The sequence below is a fragment of the Lactuca sativa genome, chromosome 3 (genome assembly GCF_002870075.4).
Source record: "Lactuca sativa cultivar Salinas chromosome 3, Lsat_Salinas_v11, whole genome shotgun sequence".
Lineage (NCBI taxonomy): Eukaryota > Viridiplantae > Streptophyta > Magnoliopsida > Asterales > Asteraceae > Lactuca > Lactuca sativa.
Window position 1 is genome coordinate 17403094 of NC_056625.2, and position 27825 is coordinate 17430918.

The 27825-nt window shown below is 30.6% G+C and overlaps 4 protein-coding genes across 7 annotated transcripts; 3 read left to right on the forward strand and 1 right to left on the reverse strand.

Annotated features, from left to right (window-relative positions):
• The first annotated feature begins 2607 nt into the window (after nucleotides 1-2607).
• Nucleotides 2608-4427, forward strand: LOC111893756 (26S proteasome non-ATPase regulatory subunit 8 homolog A). 2 transcript variants are annotated; one of them, XM_023889838.3, is made up of 6 exons: nucleotides 2608-2771; nucleotides 3224-3302; nucleotides 3413-3515; nucleotides 3611-3871; nucleotides 3961-4072; nucleotides 4152-4427. In XM_023889838.3, exons 1-6 carry the CDS (start codon nucleotides 2667-2669, stop codon nucleotides 4290-4292), a joined length of 801 nt encoding a protein of 266 aa, XP_023745606.1. In that variant the 5' UTR covers nucleotides 2608-2666; the 3' UTR covers nucleotides 4293-4427. The 2 variants fall into 2 exon arrangements, with proteins under 2 accessions (XP_023745606.1, XP_023745605.1); XM_023889837.3 differs by having other exon boundaries at nucleotides 2609-2771; nucleotides 3608-3871.
• A 767-nt stretch (nucleotides 4428-5194) lies between these two features.
• Nucleotides 5195-7308, forward strand: LOC111893755 (protein ABIL2). Of its 2 annotated transcripts, none has more exons than XM_023889835.3 (8): nucleotides 5195-5537; nucleotides 5613-5695; nucleotides 5784-5934; nucleotides 6015-6114; nucleotides 6191-6251; nucleotides 6327-6415; nucleotides 6482-6627; nucleotides 6739-7308. In XM_023889835.3, the coding sequence occupies exons 1-8, from the start codon at nucleotides 5433-5435 to the stop codon at nucleotides 6877-6879; spliced, it is 876 nt and encodes a 291-aa protein (XP_023745603.1). In that variant the 5' UTR covers nucleotides 5195-5432; the 3' UTR covers nucleotides 6880-7308. The 2 variants fall into 2 exon arrangements, with proteins under 2 accessions (XP_023745603.1, XP_023745604.1); XM_023889836.3 differs by having other exon boundaries at nucleotides 5212-5537; nucleotides 6485-6627.
• A 4442-nt stretch (nucleotides 7309-11750) lies between these two features.
• On the reverse strand, nucleotides 11751-13180 carry LOC111893769 (cytochrome c oxidase subunit 5C-1). 2 transcript variants are annotated; one of them, XM_052769175.1, is made up of 2 exons: nucleotides 13024-13180; nucleotides 11751-12242 (listed from the first exon to the last, which is right to left on the reverse strand). In XM_052769175.1, the coding sequence occupies exon 2, from the start codon at nucleotides 12232-12234 to the stop codon at nucleotides 12043-12045; it is 192 nt and encodes a 63-aa protein (XP_052625135.1). In that variant the 5' UTR covers nucleotides 12235-12242; nucleotides 13024-13180; the 3' UTR covers nucleotides 11751-12042. The 2 variants fall into 2 exon arrangements, with proteins under 2 accessions (XP_052625135.1, XP_023745617.1); XM_023889849.3 differs by having other exon boundaries at nucleotides 13020-13175.
• Nucleotides 13181-23801: 10621 nt separating this feature from the next.
• On the forward strand, nucleotides 23802-26513 carry LOC111893762 (uncharacterized). The gene has a single exon (XM_023889844.2). The coding sequence runs from the start codon at nucleotides 24048-24050 to the stop codon at nucleotides 26511-26513; it is 2466 nt and encodes an 821-aa protein (XP_023745612.2). The 5' UTR covers nucleotides 23802-24047.
• Nucleotides 26514-27825: the final 1312 nt, after the last annotated feature.

The window sequence follows — 27825 nt, forward strand, 5'->3', positions numbered from 1 at the left end:
TGGTCAGGACTGGTCTCGGAGCTAGTTGGACTCGGCGAGTCATAGACTGACTCGGCGAGTCGGGTCGCGAATAAGAAAGACCCTGAGCTTATGAACTCGGCGAGTCTTTAGGAAGACTCGGCGAGTAGGGTTGACCTAGAAGGTTGACTTCGACCAGAGTTGACTTAGTTGACTGTCAGACTAAGTGTTATATGTATATTGATAGCTCGGAGAGCTGGAGGAGCAGCGGTTCAGGGGATTGTCGAGTAGCAGCCAGAGGTTTATCAGCAGGGCTCAGCAGTTCAGGTGAGTTTCCTTCCAGTAGGAACGGGTCTAAGGCCACAATGTCGGCCCGTTTAGCTAGCAGTAGTTCGGATGTTGATCGGATACAGTAGTTAGTATGTTTGATGCCTTCGTGGCTCAAACAGGATTTATGTGTTATGTGTTCCGGTTTACGGCCCGATGTAGTATGCAGCCTATGTGAGTTTATGCCAGTTGATATGTTATGATATGATGTGTTCAGTTAGCTTTGGACTTCGGTCCGATGGAGGGGACAAGGTCCCAGACAGTTAGCTTCGGACTTCGGTCCGATGGAGGGGGGGGCAAGGCCCCGGTCAGTTAGCTTCGGACTTCGGTCTGATGTCAGCTTCGGACTTCGGTCCGATGGAGGGGACAAGGTCCCAGATAGTCAGCTTCGGACTTCGGTCCGATGGAGGGGGCAAGGCCCCAGTCAGTTAGCTTCGGACTTCGGTCCGATGTCAGCTTCGGACTTTGGTTCGATGTAGGGGGCAAGGCCCCGTTAGTCCGGACTTCGGTCCGATGCAGTGGGCAAGGCCCAATATGTGTTTTATATGTTTTGTGTGATATGTGGCAGATTGGGGGAGCTCACTAAGCTTCGTGTTTACGGTTTTCAGTTTTGGTTTCAGGTACTCGGTTTTCAAAAGAGGAGCTCGGGAAGATTGCAGAGCACACACCATAGTCAGTTAGCCTGGGAATGTTTGACTCTGATAATGATATTATGTTTCGAATTTAATACTCAAAGGTTATGTTTGACTTATGATACGTTGTTATAAATCTATTTTTAGTAATGTTTAAAAGAAATTTTTAGTCATGATTTTTGGGTTGTTACAATTGTATTTTCGTTTTTTCTTAGTACGACATTGTACTTTAAAATTATTTTTATTAGAGCATTGTAGTTTCAAATATGCTACATATTGAAGCAATAAAAGCATCCACAATATGTAGTTTAATACAATAGTTGAATGAGCTAGAATGTATGTTTTTTTAACGGCTACAATATTATAAAATCAACTAGCAAGGAGCATCAAAATGGCATAATAAGGTTTTGAAATGTACTAAACTCGAGAATCTATAATGCAATGAATTCTATCAAAGTTTAATGAAATGACATTAGCATTCCACTTCCATATCTACTAAACTCATATCATTATATTATTGGTTTTAACTGACCGTACTTGAAAGTACAATGTGGTAATAAGAAAAAAAATAAATATAGATTTATCATTGTACAGTGTTGGGTAACAATTTACATAATGATGATATAGAACAAAGTAAAATAAATATTTTTTTATTACACCGATCAACTGTCCATCGGACGGGTATAACACCAGTTAGGATGATGGTGGTGTTATAAAAAATAAAACAAATAATCCAATAAAAATAAATTAAAAAATTAACTAAAAGAAATTAATAATCCAATAAAGTAATATTTATTAATATATAATAATCCAACAAAAAATTAATCTGAAATTAAAAAGAAAAACAAATATTTAAAACATTAATAATTTAATAAAATAATGTTTTAAATATATAAATATTATATATTAAAAATAATATTTATTAATATATAATTATTATTTAAGTTTGTCCTTATAAGAGCATCTCCAACTCACTCTCATTCTTCATTATTTCCCCCCTTTCTTCCCCCATTCTTCTCCAACCTTACCCCATTTATTCCCTTATAATGAGGATGAACTTTGAGTTGTCGGTTTTAGTCCCTCGTTTTATATATTTATACATTTCTGGTTTTTTTATCTACTGGTTATTATTTAAATGTAATATTTAATACTTATAATATTATGTTATACATTAAATTATATTAATTAATTATAAATATTTTTTTGTTTATCAAATTCATAATAAAATTTAAATACATATTGAAATTTTAAAACACAATAATGTATTTTACAAAAGCTTATAATTACGTATTATAAATATAATTTTATTTATTTAGTATTAGTGTAATAAAAAATATATAGATTATATATTTATTAAAACCATATTAATAGAATGGATGTATTTGACAATTTATATAAGTTAGAAGAATAGAATATAGTTTTTGGGAGTAAAAATAGGATAAAAATAGAGTATATTTAAAGATGATCTGTCTCATTTTTTATTTCATTTTTAAAGGAAAAAATGGAAATGGATTAGGAATAATTTGTAAACTTTTATCTAGTTTTTCAGTAATAGACATTTGGAAATTGGGGTAGTCCACTCGAAGGCCCGTTACTAGAAAACGATATCCAGATGTATTTATTGATTCATAGGATCCGAGTCCGGCCCAGCTACTTTTCTATCTGTAAAATACATTTCTTGGAAAGAAGGTAACGAGAAAGAATAAGCAAATACCGAAAGAAACACAGAGGAGTTTTGGAGAAGAAGGTATGGATCCCAAGCTAACCGAGGTTTCACAGCTCTTCGAACGATTCAAAGCTGCGTTAGTTCGTAATGATTTCGATACTTGTTCGAAGCTTCTCTCTCAGCTCAAGGTACCCGCAATCATAAACCCTAATTATACTTGCCGGTTTTTTTTCGTGTTCCTTAGATTGTTATTATGTGTTCATGTTTGATGTGATCCTTGTATAAATTACAACTTGAGTAAATTCATTAACACAAACTGAGATTTTCCGGCTGTTGTTAGCACATATAGATACAAAGCCACAATTGAGATCTAAGAAATGGTATCGTTCGGTTGTAGTTGAGAGTCTTTTCTTAGACTTAAGATGCCATTGCAGTTAAGGAGTTATTTTTACTAATAAATTTTGATCGAACTCCAGGGAGTCATTATATATGACTATGGATCGTATTCTCTTTTTGTTAATCTAATGAAAATATGAAATAGAACCCTGGAAGGGCTGATGTGCTTTTGGATAGAAATACATACTAGTGTAATACTCGACATATAATCAATCTATAATCCTTCTTGATTCTTGACTTGCAGATCTTGCTGATAGAATTCAAAAGCCTTCCTCCATTGTTTGAAGAAACGCCTAATGCAGTTCAAGAGTTAACCATAGCAAGTAAGTGTTCAACAACTTGCATTTCTTTTCACCTTCCTTCACTCTATTGAGACCAAGGTACATTTTATTCATAGTATAAGCATATAATTTGATTAATCGGTGAATTTCAGGGGATATCTATGAGCATGCTGTTGTGCTTAGTGTAAAGATGGAAGATCAAGATGCATTTGAGAGAGATTTCTTTCAGCTGAAGCCTTACTATACAGATGTTGGGTATTTATAGTTTGATCCAATCTTTTTTTTTTCTTTTTCTGTTCCTAAATCGTTGGTCATAATTCAATTTTATTTTATTGTTGGAAAAACAGTAGTCGCCTTACACAATCTCCCCAAGAGTACCCAATCTTGGGTCTGAATCTTTTGAGACTACTTGTTCAGAACAGAATTGCAGAGTTTCACACTGAATTAGAGTTGCTTTCAGCCAATGCTCTTGAAAACACTTGTATCAAGCATGCAGTGGAGCTTGAGCAATCATTCATGGAAGGGGCTTACAATCGAGTATTGACTGCTAGACAGACTGTTCCTCATGAAACTTATGTTTATTTCATGGATCTTTTGGCTAGAACAGTCAGGTGACAATTGTTGGAAGCATTTCACTTCTTTTTTTATTGAGTTTATTTAACAATAATTATGACATATGATTTTGTAAATTCATTTGTAGGGATGAGATTGCTGGGTGCAGTGAGAAGGCGTATGACTCTCTCACTGTTAAAGATGCACGAGAAATGCTATTGATTTCTTCAGACCAAGAACTTTTTGATTACATCAAAGAGGTTCCATTCTTTCTTTCAGTTTTTCAGTTTATTATTATATGAGTTATTGACAAAGTATGAATTGAAATGAAATGTGCAGGAGCATCCAGAGTGGGAGGTGAAGAATGGATTAGTTGTATTCCAGAAGGCTAAGGAATCGGCTCCATGCAAAGAGATTCCATCTCTCCAGCTCATTAATCAGACTCTCAGCTACGCAAGGGAATTAGAGCGCATTGTTTGATTAATAAATCAAACCTCAAAAACATTTCTTAATTTCAAAAAAAAAAAAAGTTTGTTATTTGCTTTCTGAAAACCACCTCATGTTGTACTAGACTATTAATGTCACTGAGATTTCGTGAAACCTTGTTGGCTTTTATTCTTGATTGCATTCACGGGGTTCTTCACTCTTTTTACCTACCACTAACCTTTTTGTGAACTAATTGTTTTAAAACAGAAAAGAAATGAAACCTGATGGGTGTATTTAAAACATGTGGGTTATATCATTTTTTTTCTCATTTGATCTACAAACATGGTCAACTTTTAATCATTATGTTACATGATATCTGAAAATAATAAACATGCTAAAAAAATGGAAAAATATTCTTACCTAGAAAGACAAAAACCTATAAATTTTGTCCGAAAACGAGGACTTTAATGAAGATGCTATGAAAGAAGTTTTTTTTATTATTGATAATAATAATGTTAACGAATTTGATAATGAAATCTCAACAAGAAAATGGCATTTAATATCTAGATATTATTGCCTTTTCGTGGTCCTCTTAGATTAGATATCCATGATACATGCATTTCCATTAGTAATACACCCATCAACTTCATTTTTTTATATTAAATTCCATTCTTTTCTCCTTCACAGGCCTTAAAATGTTGACATTTCAGACTACAAAGCCCTTACTTTCTTGCTTATTACACCTTTTTATTCATTTTTTATGCTGAAAATATTACATTAATACACCATGTTCGTCGTTTAGTTGATCTAACATCACCATATTGAGTTCAAAATTAATTTATTTATCCATCAAAATCCCTTTTTTTTTTCATGTTGATATTACGTATGATATTATACCCTGTACTGGTGTGCGATAATATCAATGTGAGTGGCCTCCAAAACCAGCCATCCATAAGCCACCAAAAGTTGCTGTAATCAAGTCCCACCATTTGTTTCTATTATCCATCTTTAATTTGTCCATTTATATTTCTCTTTCAGCTTTTATAGCCGACACTTTATTAACCCTCAATAGCACCCCATTCTTTGATTGCCAACTCTCATTTCACCACATTTAATTAAAACCCCAAATCTTCTGTGATTTCGATTCAAAAAGAATTCTGGGATTCAGTGTGTGTGTGCGTGTTCTTGGTGTTTATGGAGGCTATGGATGGATCATCTCTGTTAAATGATCTTCGTCCACCTTCAAATCATGATGAAATCTTCATGCAACGTAGCTTGGTCTTTGCTGATAGTCTCAAGGTTATTATTTTTTTTTTTAACATATTCAGCAACTTAATCGGATTTTGTTATAACGTAAGGAAATGAACTTTATAGGATTTGAGGAATATAAGAATGCAGTTGTACTCAGCTGCAGAGTTTTTTGAAGATTCGTATCACAAAAGTGATCATGATGAATTGTAAGTAGATTATGAAATCCAAAAAACTGACTTTTTAAATTCTAGTTTACTTTCGTTGTTTAACAAGTCATGTGCTGCTTTCTTGTAGATTGTTAGAAAGCTTAAAAGATTATGTGTCAAAAGCTCTGGTTAGCACCATTGACCATTTGGGCTCTGTTTCGTCTAAAATCAACAGTTTCTTGGATGAAAATCTCAATGAAGCTCTTGAAACAAATCTTCAAATATTATGCATCGAACAGGTAACCAAGACAAATGTTCTTCGTTTTCTGTTCGTATGTTCTTATGTCATGTGTCTGAATCCTTCTGGAGATCGTTGCAGAGATTACGAACATGTCACACATATAGTGACCACGAAGGCCTTTTGCAACAGTCATTGATGATACAGATACCCAAATACCATAAGCAGTATCGGCTCCCAGGTAACTGGATTTGAGATATGTATTCTTCTGATCTTTAATGGCGAACATTGGTTTTAACGAAAAGTTACTGACACAGATGGACGCTTTAATGAAGCAGTTGAAGCAGAAAAAGCAAAAGCAGAATTTTCAAGTTTGAGGTAATTTCATGTTGATAACTAACCTCCATTGGAACTCCACCAAGGGCATGTTGACGGAATAAAATTGTTTCTCAGGAGGAGGGATACGGGATTAGCTTCTATTGATTTCCGATCAGGATCGATTGCATTTTCATTTGCAAAAGCTGCATCAAACAAGGGATTGGGTAAACAAGAACAGAGTTTTTTTCAGTCTTCAAACTTCATGTACTAATTAGGGTTTATCTGATTAGCAGAAAAACGAGCACCATCCATGTCACCAAGTCGATTCAGAATCAAGCGAACAGGATCTACTACTAATCGATCCACCAGTCCGAGCTTTCCAGTAATGCGTTACGGATCCGTTATTCATCGATCCATCAGTCCAAACACACAGCAAGTAAGCGAAAATGAAGACGATTACTGTTTCTTCTTCTTCTTTTTTGTATAATTTGAAATTAATGAATTGAATCGTTGAGAAGTTATCATAAGTTGATTCGTATGATTGCAGAGTCCGGTGGAGGCGTGGAGTTCTCAATCGTTGTATCCTGAAAGAGAAAGAAGAAAAGATATGGAAGTTTACTCCAGGAAAACTAGAAACCTTTTTAAAGCGTTGCTTAGCATGAATAAGCACAAGAACGAGTATAAATAGCATTACACATATGTCTTTTCTTCACAAGTTTAGAACCAAAAAAAATAGCATTGGCCATATTGCCGATGCATCTTGGTTTAAGGTTCCGATAAAGAAAACAACACGAAGGAAAAATTGAATTTGTGGAAATGAGGATGATGAGATGGACATACCATTTACAGATAAATGAAGGGAAGAAAGATTACAATGGTTTGGTTATGTTCAAATAAGGCAGCCTGCAGAGACAATAAGGAGGGCTGAAATTGTTAAGGTTGATGGGGCAATGAGACAAAGTGTTTGAGGTTGGACATGGAGATTAAACTTTTTGAGGACTTTTACCATCTTTATGTAGATTTAGGTACCAATATGCGTCTTTTAATTATGTATGTATGTATGTATGTATGTATGTGTATGTGTATATTAGTATATATCATATTTATCTTTTATTCATATTCATATGTGTAAGACACGTTCTTCATCTTCTCAAAGGTCTCACTTGAAAGAAGTTTATCCACTCTTAGTGGGATAAGAAGAGTATGAGTTTAATCTCTCTTATCCCACGCCCTTGTTGGATTTGGATTTTGTGTTGTTGATTAGAACAGAAATACTCAATAAGAGAAACTAAAGTTTATTCGATTTATGAGAAACACATTTTCATATTGGGTTTGGTGATAAGTCAGCAAACTTGGTTTTCAAAGTCCTACCTTTTCGGATTTTTACCGTTACAAAACAAGTCAAATAAAATTATGCAAATGCTAATCATTAAGCGTGGAAGAAGTTATTCCCGACAAAACTATGGGAATTTCAGTTTCAATATAGATGTAGTTGTAGGTATTAGGGAGGACGGAGTCGTGCAGTGGATTGAAGGTGGGTTAGGGCGGTATCGGCAGTACCATCTGGTTGTGATACCGTGACCGGCCCGTGTTCAATGCATGCATGTGAGTAGGGGTGTAAACAAATTGAACGTTCAACAAACCGTTCGGCGGGAAGTTTGTTTGTGTTCGTTCATTTAATAAATGAACAGGCATGAACACAAATTCTTGTTTCTTTAGTTAAACGAACAGACATGAACAATGGTCTCGTCCATTCATTTATGTTCGTGAACGTTCATTAGAGTTGTTCGTTTACGTTCGTTTATTTTCGTTCGTTTAAGTTAATTTATGTTTATATATGTTTAATTGATTTGTTATTACATCACTATAGTATATATTCGTTTATGCTCATATATGTTCAATTGTGTTTTTTTATCTGTGTTCGTTTATGTTCGTTCGTTTAGCATATTCACAAACATAAGCAAACAAACATGAACAAGGTAATTTGTTAAGCGAATGAACATGAACAAAAAAAACTTGTTTGTTTATCCATTTGTGTTGTTTATTTGTTCGGCTAACTTAAACGAACGAGCATGAATAAGTCATTGTTTATGTTCGTTCAGTTCGTTTACAACCCTACATGTGAAGAATATATTCGCCTGTGTCTTTTTGTTTTCATGCATCGTGTGAACATGACCAAAGCTGCATTTTCTTTTATTTTTTTATGTTAATTTTTTATATATAATTTTTGTATATATTTATCAACATATCCCACTTCACTCAATCCTATATAAATTTCACTAAAAATTTTCCACTTTAGTTGTCTTCAATGGATTCCTGGGACAAAGCTAAACGAGCCGGTTCTAGCCAAACCCGTAAATCCATGCAAGGCAGTTCAAGTCAAGATATTCTATTTTCTTCTCTACGATTTCAAAACTCAAAATATTAACAATACCAAAACTATCAACAATACCAAAACTACTAACAAAATCAAAACTATCCACAACAATGGAAGGCCTCGTCGGACATTTGTTATGGGAATTTATGTTGGTATCAATGGCGGACCTTAGTGGTGCCCCAGGGTCCCGGGCCACTGCTCCGACGCCGGCAGGTGGTGTAAATTTTTTTTTATATTTTTTCTATTGGGTGCACCGGCTTAAAACACGAGTGACACTATTAATATAGATTTATTTGGAATTTTTTTTTGTCACCCCTACGAAAATATGCTGCATCCGCCACTGGTTGATATGAATATTGCTAATTCCTTTTTTATGGTGAAAATTTTCATATTTTTAAAGCTAATTTAGTGTTTTGACCATTTTATCCTTTCATAGGAAGTTTCATTCTAGATTAATGAAATTTATTTGATTTACCTAATGAATGTTATTTAAAGACTAAAAATATTCTTTCAGAATGACGAATACTTTAAAAAAAGGAAGACCAATATTTTATCAAAATAAGGAAGGATAATATTCTTTGGGTTCTCATACACAAATATTTGGTTATGACCGTGTGGTATGTATTATGTCAGAATCACTAAAGTTTGTAAGGGTATTTTATCATAGAATTTGATAATGTGTATTTTTTTGGGCAGAGACATGAGCATTGCATATATTAGATGATGAAGATAATTTTTTTTTATCACAGAATGGTATTCTTGTAGAATGTCATTCTCGTAAGAACGGTGGAATCAAGTTGAATCTAGACCATTGAAGAAGATCAAGTGCATTTGTTCAAGAGTTGTATATTTAAGCATGATATGTTTTTTAAGAAATTATTTCATTTTATGACATTCTGTTAGAATATGAATCTACATTCAAATATCCATGAATATACAAGGATCTTGTTATTTTTCAACTAATGGTTCAAAATTGTTATCTTTCTACAACAAGTTCATTTAATCAAAATATGTATTAAGTCAGAAATATGTATCATGGCATTCTTATAGAATATCATTCTAAGAGACTATCATTCTGTTAGAATAAAATCGAGTATAATTAAAAATTACGTTAGAATTAAAAATGAATTAATTAAAAAAATCAGATTTTTTAAATCAAAAGAATTAATTTTCCTCAAAAATCAAAAATTTTCCTTTTTCAAATTTTTCTCAATTAACTAAAATACCCTTATAGTGAAATTAGATTGTATTTTTCAATTATTTTTAATTCACTAACATTTATTAATCACTTTTTTAAAATAACTAAAATGATTGGTTCACAATCAATCGTACATCCACACAATAGATAGTTATAATACAATATTCTAGCCCTATATATATATATATATATATATATATATATATATATATATATATATATATATATATATATATATATATATATATATATATTATGGGTACGAGTATACCGGGTTTCGTGTTCCCCATCCACATACCCGAATCCCCATCCCCATACCCGACCCCATCCCCATTGGGGATTAAAAATCTATCCCCATCCCCATCCCCAATGGGTATCGGGGATCCCCAATGGGTAATCGGGGATTTTTCCCCGTTACAAAGTTTTGAACTTTTATGAAAAATAACTCATAATTATATATTAACCAACAAACAAAAACTAACATATTTAATATAAAACACTATAATCACTAAATGTCTTCAAACACGAACAATAACATTCAAGGTTACACATTAAATCATTCTTTGCAAAAAAAGACATAAAAAGTCTTCCGAAAACTATACGTTTTATTGTTAGAAAACCTTATTTATTCTAATGAACATTTGCTTATGCATTATTAAAAATAAAAACATATATATATATATATATATATATATATATATATATATATATATATATATATATATATATATATATATATATATATATATATATCGGGTACCCATCAGGGTCGGTTTCGGGTACAGGTATGGGTACCCGACAGGTAAAACCATCCTCATCCCCATCCCCGCTTTTTATATCCGGGTAATACCCATCCCCGGTCAACTCGGGGATTTACCCGCTCAACTCGGGTTAGGGTTTCGGGTACCCAACGGGTACGGGTTTTTTTGTCATCTATCTATCTATCTATCTATCTATCTATATATATATATATATATATATATATATATATATATATATATGTGTGTGTGTGTGTGTGTGTGTGTGGAAGAGAAAAGAGAGACAAGGTTCACCAACCCGCAAATGGCCCCAACCCGTTGGAATTGGCGATGAAGTATTCATAAACCGGCAGTATCGCCTCATCCCACTCCACAAACCGTTGTCGACTCCCTCCTTCCTTAGGCGTCAGATAGATTCATTCTAAGGGAGAGGGAGAGAGTCGTAGTTTGTAAGTGGTAAAGAGATTCAAAAGAGAATGATGTATAAGTAAGAATTCTAACTTTCTTTTATGTTTAACTTCTTGTTGGCTTTTAGATTTTTTTGACTGAATTTGAACCGAGTCTAATTTGTTTGGCCTATTAGCTCTAGTCATACTCAGGGTGATACTCAACCTGAGTAGGACCGAAACTGAAAATTTGACAAGATCCGACAAAAACAAAACCAAGCCGTAAATTTTAGGTAGGGACTGTTTAAAACCGGAAATCTCGATTTGGACTTTTGTAACCAACCCACAAAACCAAAACCCAGTATGTATGTAAATCCAAAACCCATACAATATATAATTTATTTAATACATTTAATATATTATTAATAATTACTGTATTACTTAATTAGGACTAGAAGTATAACTAATATAATAATATATTAATAACAATTATGGTATAATAACTTACTGAGTCAAACCGATCCATCAACTCATGGGTTGAAACCGAAAACCGAACCCAATGAGTTTCAAAAGCCAAAAAACCAAACTTTTCAGTTTGAATACGAGTTTACTCCAAAACCGACCCATGCAAAACTAACTAAAACACGGACTAGGATGAATGTTTTTTAACCACAGATGAGTTTGAGTTCATATATTCGATTTACATCTCACAAGTCACATAACAATAGGCCTTTAACACGAATATAGAAGATATTGCAACCACAACACAACCCCACAAGCTTTTAAGCTATTTTTATGAAAAAGATGAGAAAGGTATTCAAGTCTTGTGCATATGAGAGATGTGAAAGCAAGTAGTCTATATCCAACCTTGTTCAATGTGTGCCAAACACAATACACCACCATCATGTCTTACCGAATACACCTTTTGTAAATCCATGACATGAGCAATTTGGTTACAATAGCATCTTCAACAACAAGAATCAAGAAAAACAACATTTTCAGAGTTTTAACGAAAGAGCAACTTTTGTGCACAAATCCAATACAAAAACTTTATTTTTAAAAAATAAAATCCAGAGTATGATCTCTGATTTAAAGCCTTGGTCATAAACATATCATGATGACTAAAATGTCCTCATTCTTCTACAACCACACTTATCTCGCCCTTCTCCAAAAGGTCATAAAAGGCCCTTGTTTTTCTTTGCTCATTCCAGTGATGCATTTTCCACAAACCACCACAAGCTAACCCAAGCACTGATCCAATGATCAACTCCTTGACCACACTTGGGCCTTTCAACACTGGATGAGCAACCCTACCAGCAACCATGGTTAATTCTGTACTCAAAACCCAACAAACATTGAATATCAGTAAATCATCCCATGACCTTAAAGAAACTGTTGCCCATAAATGTTACTTATATAAATGCACACAAATCTTCACAAGCAACTCTAACTCACTGATTTTAAAAAGAATCGACTGATAAAAGATCAATTCACTATAAATATGAACAATTTCGACACACATATACAACAGTTTGTAATCTTATGGATTCTTCTCATTGCAACTCTTTCCTTTTTCCATTCCAGAACTCATATAGAATAGAGAGAAATGAACGGAGTTTTTAGAATGTATTGAAATAACTTACACAGCAAATCGAAAAAACAAAGACATACCCATGAAATGAGTAGACTTTTATCGCTATAATTAGCGTTTGCTCGCCTAAAGTTAAGGGCTATGAGTTTATACAGATCAGATGTTTTCCCCACCAATCGTACTTCATTGTTTCCATGATTTAAATTCATAGCTTGGACTGGAGCTAAAGCAAAAGATGAAAAATGCCCTAATCCATAACCAAGTCTATCAATAAACAATGAAAAATGGCGATAACGATTGTGATAGCAATCGATCAAGTCAAATAGCACATAGAAGTAAATAAATCGATTTAAGTTTATATTCGTTATACAACAAAACAAATCGTATGAGCGTGAAGAAGCAAAGGAAAGCCTAAACTCATGTGAATCTACGGTTGTTATAGATCTGATTGATTGAAGTTGAATCTTTGTTTGTAGAGATAGAAACAAGATGAAATAGAGGGATGGGGGAAGGAATACCTACAGAAGACAGCGGCGATGAAGCTGATGAGACTTTCCGGTAACGCTTTTTTCGCCGTTCACTTGCCCTACGGATGTGCGCTTTGTAATGGTACTCCAGATTCTCGGCTTGTATCTAGTCAATGGAAAATTGCAACTACGTCCTTTACAATTTTGAATGTTCCAAATCAGGACCTTAATTTATGCCATATACACCAATACCCCTCCATAAAACTATTTTGTCGCTCCAAAATTATGATACCTTGAATTCATTTAAAGTGTATATATATATATATATATATATATATATATATATATATATATATATATATATATATATATATATATATATATATATATATATATATATATATATATATATATATATATATATATATATATATGCGCCTTTGTTGTACCAGCGGAAATTGATAAGGAATACACATGTGTTTCCAACAAAATATGTTTCCATAAACTATGTTAATCATTACCTTAATATATATAAAACATTGCTTTTTTTTTTAATTTTTAAGAAGCTATTTATATCGAAAAATGATTTTTAAATATACCAAAATTCATGATTTTTTATTTTCTACAAATAGACATCTATATTGATATACTTTAAGATAAAATAATTTTTTTTTATATTTTCAGCTATCGTTATTCATAAGTGAATAAAAATGCATCAGATTTTTGCTAGAGTACATTCGTTATTCACTTATGAATAAAAATATATAATTAATTTTTTTTATAGTTTAAGTATCATTTATACTACTTATTCATATATGAATAACAAGTTAACTGTAACAAAAACCTGATAAATGTTTTATTCATATATGAATATAAAATATGACGACAATTAATATACGTTTTATTCATATATAAATATAATATATAATGAAAGATGATGTAAAAAATATATTTTAAGTAAAAAAACTTTATTGCGTATCATATTCATATATGAACGATACTTAAACTATAAAAAAAGTTACGCATACGTTTTATTCATAAGTGAATAAAGAATACACTGTAATAAAAATCTGATAGATTTTTTTTATTCACTTATGAATAACGAGAGCTAAAACTCTAAAAAAAAATTTATTTTATCTTAAAACTATATCAATATGGATGTCTATTTATAGAGAATAAAAAATTATGAATTTTGATATATTTAAAATAATTTTTCGATAATAATGGCTTTCTAAAAATAAAAAAACGAAAAAAAGTATGTTTTGTGTATATTAAGGTAATGATTAGTATAGTTTAAGGAAACATGTTTGGCTGGAAAACACATATTTATCCGTTATCCATTTCCAACGGTACGCTTAAGTGTTTTGCGGCAAAATAAATGTGTGGCTGAGAATGATTCCCCCATTCTCAACCTTTTTTTTCTCAATTGCACCCTCCTCTCTCTCTCTCTCTCTCTCTCTCTCTCTCTATATATATATATATATATATATATATATATATATATATATATATATATATATATATATATTAGGGAGGATCATTTGACAACTCAAAGTTTCCCGAGAACTCGAGAACTAAAGGTGGAACGTTGGATCAAAAAAAAGAAGGGTCGAGATGCATGATGACATTTTTGTAAATAAGTAGACAAAAAAAGAAGGATGTGTATCTTAATTAATTCAGTCAGGATATTATAGGAACAAAAGTATAATTAAATGATTTCTTAAATCTAATATCTGATAAAATAAATTTTCATCTCTCTCTCCTACTCGTTTCCCTCTCTCGCTCAAAACTACGATCCATCCTCCGACGACTCACCTCCGTCGAATGTCTCCAATCCTTCATCTAATTCCATGCTTTTAATTCTGAAATTGCTTCTACTCACACGAATACCATGAAGAAAACGACGAACCACATTTATTGTCGATTTCCAGATCCCAATCGATCAAACTATCATCATCGATAATTAATATTCTATATGAAATCGGAAATCCCCCAACGATCGAAGTTTCATTGTTGTTGAACTCCTTGATCTCGCGTTCTTCATAGAAAAAACTCCACTAAAGATGCTTTAATTTGGAATCGTTTTATCCTTCATCAATTCGTTCCTCGGAGTACACCGTAATCGCCGACTTCATCTCGGCCTCCACTGTGGATTTAAGACTTGAACGGAGAAGATGATCTCTTGTCGATCAAAAGTTGGGTATCATATGTTTCTATTGTTGATTCCTGACCTTTGTTTGACCTTTATGAATTGCTTTTTCCTAATTGTTAAGTTGAACATGTTTAGTCAATATGTTTTTAAAAAGAGTTAAATCCTTGTGTTGATTGTAGGTATAAAAATAGACACTTGTGTTATTGAAAAATATAGATATTTGTTTGCACTCAACATGTTCGATGAAATGCCTCAATGAGAAATATCACAGGTTAACTTCACTTTGACTTCATGAACGATGAACCAATTCCAATTTAGGATTCTGAACAATTTTTTTGGTTATATTTTGAGAAATTTAGGAGGAGATCCATATATGTGCACCACAGTATGATATAACTCAAAAGCTCGAAAGCTCATCAATCGTCATATAATATAACAACTTCCTAGTTAATGTAGGAGTTGCTAAACTGTGATTTAAAGATGTTTATATATGTATATGTTAAATATGTATATTATTTATACATTTGGAATTTACACTTTTGAGTGGAAAATAATTCAAGGGAAAAAAATCATGTTTTATGCATATTATATTCATATTAAAGATTCCAGTATTGGTGTTACATAATTGCTAGCCTTATAGCCATATTTATTCCATATTGTGTAATTTTTTATGTTTAGTAATATTATATAAAAAAGTTCTTGAAATTTTGGGAAGTCACAAAGTCTTCATTAAAAAAATTCATTGTTTCTCAATTTTTTGATGCATATCATACTATAAAACATAGGTATCCATCTATGGAGATGAATTTTTACATATATCTGTATTGTATTTGTAGCCATATGAAGCTTTGATTTTGTTTTTTAATGAGAAAAGAAATGTTGTTTTTATTTTATTTGATCTTATATATCTTTCCTTTCCCCCCTCAATTATTTGGATTATATTAGGGAAAACAAGGCATGGCTTGCTGTTTTGCCTGACCTTCTCTAGGAGCTAGATAGTATGAATGAGGTAAAATCCCAACAAATCTTTTACACCGAATATTTTCTAAGAAGTGTTTTTTTCCTAGTAAAATTTTTAGGTATGCCCTAAAATTTCAATTGTTAAAAATTAGTAAAATCTTTAATTTCATTTTAGGAAAACAAGATTGCTAACGTTAATTAAAGGCGTTCTTGCTGCAAACATATTTGATTGAAGATCTTAATAACATTTTTTGCAGGTCGGCTCTACCATGTTCATCCACGTGCTATCAGGACAATAAAAAAAATCTTTATGTTGAGAATAAAAGGGTAATTCTAAACTTCCTTCTCTATGTAAGAAATCTTCATGTTGACAAAATCACAAACCAGTGGTGGGGGTTGTTAATAACTTACTTACACCCAAGTACTAAAACAACATTTAGAAAAAAAAATTCTAAAATATAGAGCTTGGTGCTTTAATCTCATTATACCCTACATACTTTTGTTCACAATACTGTGAACAGGGAAAATAGAGATAAATAAACCCAAGAAACAGTAACTACTACTAGTGTCATATCACATGATGTTTCACTTTCTTTAGTTTGAAACAATATTTGGTCTTTAGAGGATTGATATTTTCCATGTTGGAAGGTTGTCCTAGAAGGTAGATGGCAAGAAGATTATATGGCAATGGCTGCAGTAATGCATGTATTTTCCTTGGTCATTTACTAATTTCAATTATTGATCTTCTCATCACTGGTTATGTTCGTGCTCGCAATCTCTCAAGGAATCAGCTGATATTTGTTTTTTTTCTTTTAAATATTTTTAAGTTTTTTTTTATCATTTTGTGGCTTGATATATTTTATTGAGTGGCTAACCTAGTTTTCATCAGGTTCATGTATCGGGTGATGGTGATTTTCAATTGGGCAAGATTGAATTTCTCAAGGATCCATGTCATTGAATTTGAAAAAAGAAGGTGATTTATGGATGTAGACGAGATAAATGAATCACAATTATATATTATTTTTTATGAATAATGTTAAATGAATATTGGATTAGTTTGTATACTTTTAAACTTTACATGAAGTGTGTATAATATACAACTGTTTTTTGTTCTAATATGTTTTTTAAATTCAATAAAACAACTATTTGAACAAGTAAGATCTTCTTTAGAGTTCTATTCTGGAATTTATGATTTGGATTTGAGGTGTTTCTGTTTTATAACAAGTTTTGTGTATATTCCTCTGATGAATTTCTATTTTGAAGTTCATGATCTAATTGACATGGATCAGAAACTATCTTTCTAAATTCTAATTCACTTCTGATTATATTTCAGGTCAAGTTTGTGAATCCATTAATGCAATCGCCCATGGTTAATGATGTGGCTTATGAAACAATGGTGAAGCTAGCAAAATGTCTTGCTCCATTCACTAAGTCTGTTTGAGAGAGTAATGCATGTATTATCTGTGTCATGCAAATATGCCCCCCTTTCTAGTCGATTCTTTTAGTTTTGTTTTTCCAGTAAGAACTACTAATTATTCATATCACATGGCCTTAATCAATATAAGATTTTGAGAAAACACTCATGTTTCTTGTGCTTTTGTTCAATAGGTAATAAAGAGAATACTTTCATCTCCTATGAAGACATGACTTCATGGTGATGTACTTCGAATACTTTTCCTACATATGGATCCAATATTACCCCTCCCCTGACTTAAAATGCTTTCAGTTAAGTTTTTTATTATCTACACATTATCAAATTTCATGTTGATATTTCTAATTATCAAAACTATGAAATATATGTAATTCACATATGAATTACATGTGATTCACATGTAAATTACATGTAATTCACATATAAATCAAATGTAATTCACATATGAATCACAAGTAATTCACATATGAATCACAAGTAATTCACATATGAATTACATGTAATTTACATATAAAGTATATGTGATTCACAAGTAAATCACATGTGATTCACATTTAAATCACAAGTGAATCACATATGAATTACATGTGGTTCACATATAAGTTATAGATTCACAAGTAAATCACATGTGATTCACATGTAAATCACAAGTGAATCACATATGAATTACATGTGATTTATGTGCAACTCACATATAAATCACATGTAATTCACATGTAAATCATAAATGAAGCACATATAAATTACATGTGATTCATATGTAAATCACACGTGAATCACATATGAATTACGTGTGATTAACATGTAATTTACATATAAATCACATGTATATCACAAGTGAATCGCACATGAATTACATGTGATTCACATCTAAATCACAAGTGAATCACATATGAATTACATGTGATTCACATGTAATTCACATATGAATCACATGTAATTCACATGTAAATCATATATGAATTACATGTGATTCACATGTAAATCATATGTAATTCACATATAAATCATATGTAATTCACATATAATTCACATTTGAATCTTACATAATATATATATATATATATATATATATATATATATATATACACACACACACACATTTTTGTGAGTGTTCTAACATTAATCATTTTTTTTTTAAATTTTCTTGTAGATTTGGAAGAATTTGTGGAATATATTGAATAGGCGAAAGTGATAAATTGAAAAAAAATATGAAAATCTTGACACGGAGAAATGATATCACTTTAAACCTTTGTAGCATTTTTTATTTTTTATATTTTATTTTTATATCAAATAAACTATTTGTACTATTATGTTTATATATTAGTTAATAAACATGGGTTTGTTATGAAAAAATATGCATTTATCTTCCTAAAACGTTAAATAATTTGGTTAAAGTAATTATAGTTTTTTAAATATTTGAGTTTTTTAAATATTTTGTGGTTTCTAAAAATTTATTGGTTTTAAAAAATTGCAGCTTTTATGAAAAAAAATATATTTTAAAAAAATTCATGTTTTCTAAAAAAATTAAAAAATCTACATTTAAAAAAAATGAAACTTATTATTTTTATAAAAAAAATCAAAAAATTTGATTTATTATGCTAGTTTTCAGACTTTTTTATTAATATTTCCAATAACACCAAAATTAAACATTAAATGGGATTGATAAGATGACGATCATGTTCTTAATGAGTTAATTTTGATCCAACGCTCCACTTTTAGTTCTCGGGTTCTCGGAAAACTATAAGTTCTCAACGAATCTTACCCCTATATATATATATATATATATATATATATATATATATATATATATATATATATATATATATATATATATATATATATATATATATATATATATATATATATATATATATATATGTGGCTGAGGTTGAATCTCAAGATTTCTACTTTTTTATAATCTCAAGTGAACCGTCCCATATATATATATATATATATATATATATATATATATATATATATATATATATATATATATAGGGGACGGTTCACTTGAGATTAAAAAAAAGTAGAGTTCTTAAGATTCAACCTCAGCCACATATTTGTCATTTGCCGCTCTAACGCTCCAGCGTATCGGCAGCTACAGGGTATGCCTAATCATACACGATTATATGGTAGAGAGGTATAATCATATATGATTATGCATGTTTATACGTATATGTTTGATCATAAATGATTATACATATATGTCTGTTCACAGACTTAGTAATCATAAATGATTATGACAGTTGGTGGCAGAAGAGGTGGTGACAGATGTGGCGGTGGTATAAGTGATGGAGGTGACAATGGTGGGGTCAACTAGTGTCAGAGGTGGTGGTAGTGGTGGTGCCAAACTGAAAGATGAGGGACTTGCTTGCTGGATCTTGCCTTCCTTCTTTCAATTTCTTCTTTCTTTGGCTCTAAAAACACCACACTAGCTCATAAATGAGAGGGAGATATGATTAGGGTTTCATTCAAGGCTTGAGGGATGATGGGGGGCTGAGGGTGAACAAACCCTAACTATCTCATTCCTTGAAATAGGGAGCAAAACCCAAAAGATTAGGGTTTCATTTCCATTGACCAACACGTCGTGTTGCTCTTAATGAGACCCGCGTCTTTTCTTATCTTGACACGCCGTGTTGGTGCCTCCAACACGCCGTGTCCAATCCCAAAAAGGTGATTTATACCCAAAGTTGCTCCTTAAATTTTGGGTATTACAATATTTAAGTGTTTCCTTGTTTTTTTCGGACATTTCAGTGTTAACAATAACATTAAGTCTGTTTCTGTTACTTTATCTTTTTTTATTATTATAAATGTACCAACTTTTTATACCTTTATATGTATTTTTTATATGTTCCTCTTTGTTTTATGTGAGTCATAATCTAGTTATATAATATTATTGGATACATGGGAAATTAGTAATTATAATATTATCACTTCGATCAATAGTTTTATTCAGTTAATTGGCATCTATTTGCGAAGTAAGTATTTGAATTTATAAAAATAACTGTCAATTGCTTGGATGCGTTTGAAGCCTCGAGATGACTTGAAAAAAACATATAAAAAATGAATTTAGAAAAGTAGATTTAGAAAAAAAAAAAAAAAAAAACATGAAAACTAAGTACAAAAGAAGTTGTTGTAAAAATAGATTTTAAAAAGCATTCAAAACATTGCAAAAATGAAATTAGAAAAAACAAACAATGAAAAACATGTAAAACGAAATAAAAGAATAAATGTATAAAACTAATGGCGAAAACTTGTAAAACAAAATAAAAAATTAAGTTGTAAAAACAAATGGTGAGAAAAGAAAAACTTTAAAAACTGATTAGCACAATTATAACTAGAAAAGATTCCCCGACGTTGTTGGGTGCGAAAAGTATTGCTTTGTAAAGTAAAGTAGCATGTTGAATTGCATTGAGATAATCTAGTAAATGAAGATATAAAATGTCATCTAATTACATAAGTAAAGAAATCTAAATCATTATTTCTTGCAATAAATGAGGAAAATAAAGAAATTGTCTCACAAATTGAACTTTATTGTTATGTATGACAGCGGCCGGAAAACCAATCCAGAAAATATAGACCGTTGTTTTTTGTCCGTTAATATGGGGGTAATTTGGTCTTTTAAGGTACTAGGGACTGAATTTGTGATGACGGGTAAACCATATGGACCATTTATGTAATTTTATCGGTGGTGGTGGTGATGACAGCTGGTGGGTGGCTTTATGGTATTGGATGAGTATTTTCTAATAAATAAAACATTATTTTAAAACCAAAAAGAGAAATATAAATTAATAAAAAAATAGGATTAGGAGTAAAAAAATGATTTCGGTTTCCATCGTTGTCCTCAATGTGTTAAATCTGGTAAACCACAGGGACCAATCGTGTAATTTTGTCTAACAATAATAATAATAATAATAATAATAATAATATTGAGGGACCATTTCTGCTAAAATACTAAATACTAATAATATGTAACAAAATGCGAGGGTTATGAAAAATTCAAACGAAAGTGAGAGGATTGTTTGTGAACAAAAGCATAAAGGTGAAAGGTGTATGTAGTTTTTTTAAAACCAAAATAAGTTGAAGGACCAAAAGTGACAAAAAAAATGAGCAAACATATCGTAACCTTAGGGACCAATCTTGTCAAATACTTAAGAAATTTATTATTCCTAACTTTAATATCTTTAATATATATATATGAGTAAATTACACGAATGGTCCCTATGGTTTAGGGTAATTTACGCGTTTGGTCCCTAACTTATTTTTTTAACTCGAAAGGTCCCTACTGTTTGTTTTTGTTACGCATTTGGTCCCTATCTTACCTAAAAAGACTATTTTGCCCTTGATTTTTTTAATTTATTTAAATAAACACACCCCAACCCCACCCCCTCACCTTAGTTTACCTACTCCAACATTTTTCCCTATTTAAATAATAATCTTTTTAGCTAAGATAGGGACCAAACGAGTAACAAAAACGAATAGTAAGGACCAAGTGCGTAACAAAAACAAACAATAAGGACCTTCCAAGTTAAAAAAATAAGTTAGGGACTAAGCTCGTAAATCACCCCAAACCATAGGGACCATTTGTGTAATTTACTCTATATATATATATCTATCTATATATATATATATATATATATATATATATATATATATATATATATATATATATATATATATATATATATATGTTCAGATTCATTTGAGATCATTCTAATTTTGTGAGACTGTAAGACCAAATCTAAAAATAATTTTAAAATGCAAAATAAATGGAAAAATCCAAAAATTCTTTTTTTAAATATTATTTTCGGAACTTGAATTAACTAAAAAAAATAAAAAAAATAAAAAAAATCCCGTTTTTTTTTTTTTTGAAAAATACATGAAATATTCTAAATAGAATATTACACTAACATATTCTAAAAAATAATTTTAAATGCAAAATAAATGGAAAAATCTAAAAATTCTTTTTTTTTAAATATTATTTTCGGAACTTGAATTAACTAAAAAAAATAAAAAAAAAATCTATTTTTTTTAAAAATACGTGAAATATTCTAAATAGAATATTACACTGTATATATTCTAAAAATAATTTTAAAATGCAAAATAAATGGAAAAATAAAAAAAATTCTTTTTTTAAATATTATTTTCGGAACTTAAATTAACTAAAAAAAATAAAAATAAAAATAAAAAAAATAAAAAAAATAAAAAAATGCGTCTCACGGTCTCACAAAATTAGACTGTCTCATATGAACCTAACACTATATATATATATATATATATATATATATATATATATATATATATATATATATTAATTTGTAAATCTAACCATCAGGGCCGGCCCAACTACATGGGCAAGTTGGGCTTAGGCCCAGGGCATCAAAAAAATGGGGGCATATTTTTTATCCAGTAAGTTATAACATATGTATATTATTTTGGCCCAAAAATTAAACCCAATTACTCCAATAGTCCAGCAAGTCAGCATTAGGGCATCGCCATTCCGCATTCTGATTCAGCGATCTTGAGCGCCAAGTGAATTAGCGCAATCGGGAGATGAGGAGTCGGGAGATTAGGAGTCGGTCGACCAACGGTCGAATGGATTCAACGTGTTTGTTGTGTGAGCATCACCGATTCAGCCGCTGCATTCAATTTCAATCAATAAATCTTGACCTCTCAATTTCTTATTCAATCTTCTTCTCAATTTCTTATTCAATCAATCAATCTTCTGATTCTTCTCTAAAACTTATAGCCTATACGTTCAATCGAGGAAACCAACATCTGATTTTTGATTTGATGATTTCTAATTAGTAATTACCGACAACAAACGAAGGGAACTACGAACCAGTGAAGAAGGCAAGAAATCAAACACAGCCGTGAGTTTTCTTCTGATTGCAATTTGCCAATTTCTATTCTTCATTCTGATAAACTCGAATTTTGGGTGAGTTTTCTTCAATTGACTGTGAGTCTATGAGTTTTCTTCAATCATTGTTTCTTTTTTCTTAATATGATTAATTGAATATTATGATTTGTTGTTTGAGTTTCAGATTTGGAAATTGGAATTTTCAATTGTTTTCAAATAGAAAACGAAGTGAACCACAGTTTCTGAATTCTCTTTTCAGTTCTCATTTTGTGCTCTTCAACTTATTAGGGTAAGTTTTCTATTTTTCTTCTAATGATTTTTTTTATTTCTGTATGAACATCAACCACAGTTTCTGAATTATCTAAAGTTTTGTTTTTGTTTCTGTGATGTGAATCAGGACTTGGGACTTGGGAGGCTGATTTTTGTTTATTTTGAAATCTTGAAAGGTATATATTTATTTCATTGTAGTGTTATTACTTATTAGTCAGTAGTTGTTGAAAATGGATTTGTATTTCTGATTGTATGTTTTAATTTTCAGATTATTGGCATCTTCAAAGTGGGAAATAATAATGAAAACTTTGGCCAGGTTGTATCTTTCTTTGCTTAGCTTTTATAACTAGAATTATTGATTTTTTTTCTTTGCTTAACTTTTTTCTTGGCTGATTTTTAAATATGTTTCCCCGAAAACAACCATCGGGTGCTCAAAATAGAAAACGAAAAAGAAAAGAACAAGAAGAGGCTAATCAATTAAGAGGGTCTTTAAATAAATATTTTGTTAGAAATCAAAATTCCAATGATCCGGTTAATAATTTTAATGTTCCACCTAGTACTTCCAATGATTCGGTTGATATTTCCAATGATTTTGAAAAAAATGATTTTTTTGATAAAGATAAACCAAGTGATTTTAATATTTTTGATCCTAGAGTATGGGATGATTTAGATTCAAAAATGAAAGATTTACTAATAGAAAAAGGGCCAAATAGAGAAGTTGATACCAACACAATTTTTCCAAAAGATTCACTTGGTAGACATTTTTCATTTGATTTTTTCATTCGGAAATTAAGAAATGGTGATTCTTTTGATAGAAAATGGTTAGTGTATTCAAAAGAACTTGATAAAGTTTTTTGTTTTTGTTGTAAGTTGTTTAAAACTATTCGAACTAAAAGTAGTTTGGCAACCGAAGGAATTAAAGATTGGAAGCATCTTAGTGAAACATTAAAACAACATGAAAATAGTTCCGATCATATGGATAATTTAAGAACATGGAATGAAACGCGAATTAGGTTAAATAAAAACGAAACAATTGACAAAGAAATTCAAGAAATGATAAAAAAAGATACCGAACATTGGAAAGAAGTTATGGTTAGAATTATTTCTGTTGTAAAATGTTTAGCAAAAAATAACTTGGCTTTTCGTGGTACAAATGAAAAAATTTATGAAAACTCAAATGGCAATTTTTTAAGTGTAATTGAATCAATTGCGGAGTGGGATCCGGTAATGAAAGAACATTTTCGAATGATTCAAGACAAAGAAACACATAATCATTATCTTAGTCATAAAATTCAAAATGAATTAATTGAAATGTTAGCATTCGAGGTAAAATGTGCAATTATAAAAAAAATCAAAAGGGCAAAATATTTTTCTATAATTCTTGATTGCACTCCGGATGCTAGTCACCAAGAACAAATGACTTTGATTATAAGATGTGTAGATTTGGAAAGTGTTCCATTAAAAGTTGAAGAGTTTTTTTTAGAGTTTTTAATTGTAGAAGATACATCCGGTCTTGGTCTTTTTAATGTTTTACAAGATGCCCTAAAATCTCTTGATTTGGATATTAATTATGTTCGTGGTCAAGGGTATGATAATGGGGCAAATATGAAAGGTAAACACCAAGGTGTTCAAAAACGATTGCTTGATATAAATAATAGAGCTTTTTATATGCCTTGTGGATGTCATAGTTTAAATTTGGTTTTGTGTGATATGGCAAATTCTTGCCAAAAGGCAAAAACTTTTTTTGGTACATGTCAAACGCTTTATAATGTTTTTTCCAATTCAACCAAAAGATGGAGTGTTTTACTTGAGTTTGTTGATGATCTAACACTTAAATCATTATCAGCTACTCGTTGGGAAAGTCATATTGAATGTGTTAAAGCAATAAAAACACAATTTTATCAAATAAGAAAAGCTTTAAAAAAATTATCTATAATAAGTGATAATGGACAAGTGTGTAGAGATGCTGATTCACTAGTAAATGGTGAATTTTCTAGTTTTGAATTTATTTTAAGTTTAGTTATATGGTATGATATTTTGTACAAAATTAATTTGGTAAGCAAAAAGTTACAATCCAAAGAAATGCTTCTTGATGTTGCTGTAAAAAATTTAGAAGGGTTAATTAATTATTTTGAAGAATATAGGGAAAGTGGGTTTGACTTTGCTATTAGTGAAGCAAAAGAAATAGCAAATAGTGTTAAAGTTAAACCCGAATTTCCTCAAAAACGCAATAAAAAAAGAAAACAACATTTTGATGAAATTCCAAATACCGAAAGAGAACACCAATCTTCTCAAGAAGCATTTAAAAGAGATTATTTTTTTATTCTTGTTGATATGGCTCTTGTTCAATTAAAAAGTAGATTTGAACAAATGCAATATTTTGAATCGATATTTGGTTTTTTGTTTGATGGTTCCAAATTAGTTTCTTTAGTTGATGATGAATTAAAGAAATGTTGTTTAAATCTTGAGTCCAATTTGAAAAATGGTGCAGATTATGATATTGATGGAGATGGTTTATTCATTGAGTTAAAACTTTTGCAGAAAATGTTGCCGGATGAAGCATACAAAAGTCAAAGTCCTTGGACATCTATTCAAATAATGGAGTATGCAAGAAGAATGGATATGTTCCCTAATGTGTTGGTTGCATATAGGATATTATTGACGGTGCCGGTTACGGTTGCTTCCGCGGAAAGAAGTTTTTCAAAATTGAAGCTTTTGAAATCGTATCTCCGAAGTACCATGGCTCAAGAAAGATTGAATGGATTAGCAATTTTAAGTATTGAAAGTGATTTTCTAAAAAATATTGATTATTGTAAAATAAGAGATGTTTTCGCTTCAAAAAATGCGCGAAGACATCGTTTTAGGTGATTTTTTGTATATTTTGGTTGTGTTATTTGTTTGATTATAAAAATTACTGCATTTTTTATATTAGAAATTACTACATTTGTTTGATTATATGTTTTTGTTATTGTACGTTACACATATAAGGGCATAATTTTTTTATCTCGCCCCGGGTAGTAAAAAACAATGGACCGGCCTTGCTAACCATCTAATATAATTATACAAGACGGAAAACAAATGATGCATTGATACCATTATCCATTTATATAGTATAATTTTTTTTTCATAAAACGTTTCTACCATATGGAATGAAATAAAAACATGATACTATATTAAAAGAAAACTTATATTTTTCAACAACAATATTGAGGTTATATGCGGCCATATGCTGTTTAATTTTTGAGCTCAATTGACAAATTTTGAGGTTCAATTTCAAGTAGAAAAAAACAAATTTTAAGACTACGTTTTGGATTATTGAACAAATATGTGAGATGAATTTTCTATGTTTATTTTAGACTTTACAATTTAGGACACTAAATACCAAATTAAGAAAAATTGGATTGGATTGATTGTTGTATGATGTTATGATCTTACATATAATCCTATAATTTTAAGTTACATCTCAATCTTAACAACGTTTTATATTATGTTTTGATTTAAGACAATTATTGTTTATTAAATTCGTCTTTTTTTTTTTATAACACTTTCATTTACATATGTTTTGTATATTTGGGAAATAATTTAGGTCCATATGGTTGTTTTCTTAAAATTTAATTGTTTTTGCATATGAAAAATGAAAAGAATGTTTGTGTGTTTGTAAGGGGGGCATGCACTATCCACACGAATCAAATCATCAAACTAAAGTACTTACAAGCAATCATGGAAAGGGAAAAATGAAAGTAACGTCTAATATGAGGATTATTATTTCAACTAAGAAACTTGAAAAGAAAAATCATGGATTTGTATGCTCTTATGAACATAAAATTCATTCTTTCATTCGTCTCCCTACCTAATAAAAGAGTAGTAAATTTGGCACGTGTCAATAAATTAAAGCTTGAAATTAATTATTTGCCACTTGTCAGTCTTCGGTTTTTTCTCATTAATTACATTTCCATTAATTCACTCCTCCCTTTTTACATAGATGAAACAAGTCAACAAAAAATTGATTTGTAATATCTGTTGCTTAATTTATTACAATAACCGTTATTCAATAAATTTAATTTCAAACAATCACGTCATCTTTATGCAATTCCGTCAAATATACTAAATCCATGCATAACACCTATTCATTTTTACAATGTAATTTTTAAATTTTCAAATAAAACAACTGTACAATATA

What these genes read in the sequence shown, in the direction of transcription:
- LOC111893769 (XM_052769175.1), bottom strand. Translation starts at nt 12,234, where the DNA reads ATGGTTGCTGGTAGGGTTGCTCATCCAGTGTTGAAAGGCCCAAGTGTG.
- LOC111893756 (XM_023889837.3), top strand. Translation starts at nt 2,667, where the DNA reads ATGGATCCCAAGCTAACCGAGGTTTCACAGCTCTTCGAACGATTCAAA. An exon ending in TCAAGAGTTAACCATAGCAA is followed by an intron (nt 3,303 to 3,412) that starts GTAAGTGTTCAA and finishes GGTGAATTTCAG; the next exon opens with GGGATATCTATGAGCATGCT. An exon ending in CCTTACTATACAGATGTTGG is followed by an intron (nt 3,516 to 3,607) that starts GTATTTATAGTT and finishes TTGGAAAAACAG; the next exon opens with TAGTCGCCTTACACAATCTC.
- LOC111893755 (XM_023889835.3), top strand. Translation starts at nt 5,433, where the DNA reads ATGGAGGCTATGGATGGATCATCTCTGTTAAATGATCTTCGTCCACCT. An exon ending in TAAGCAGTATCGGCTCCCAG is followed by an intron (nt 6,115 to 6,190) that starts GTAACTGGATTT and finishes TTACTGACACAG; the next exon opens with ATGGACGCTTTAATGAAGCA. An exon ending in TGCATCAAACAAGGGATTGG is followed by an intron (nt 6,416 to 6,481) that starts GTAAACAAGAAC and finishes TTATCTGATTAG; the next exon opens with CAGAAAAACGAGCACCATCC.
- LOC111893762 (XM_023889844.2), top strand. Translation starts at nt 24,048, where the DNA reads ATGTTTCCCCGAAAACAACCATCGGGTGCTCAAAATAGAAAACGAAAA.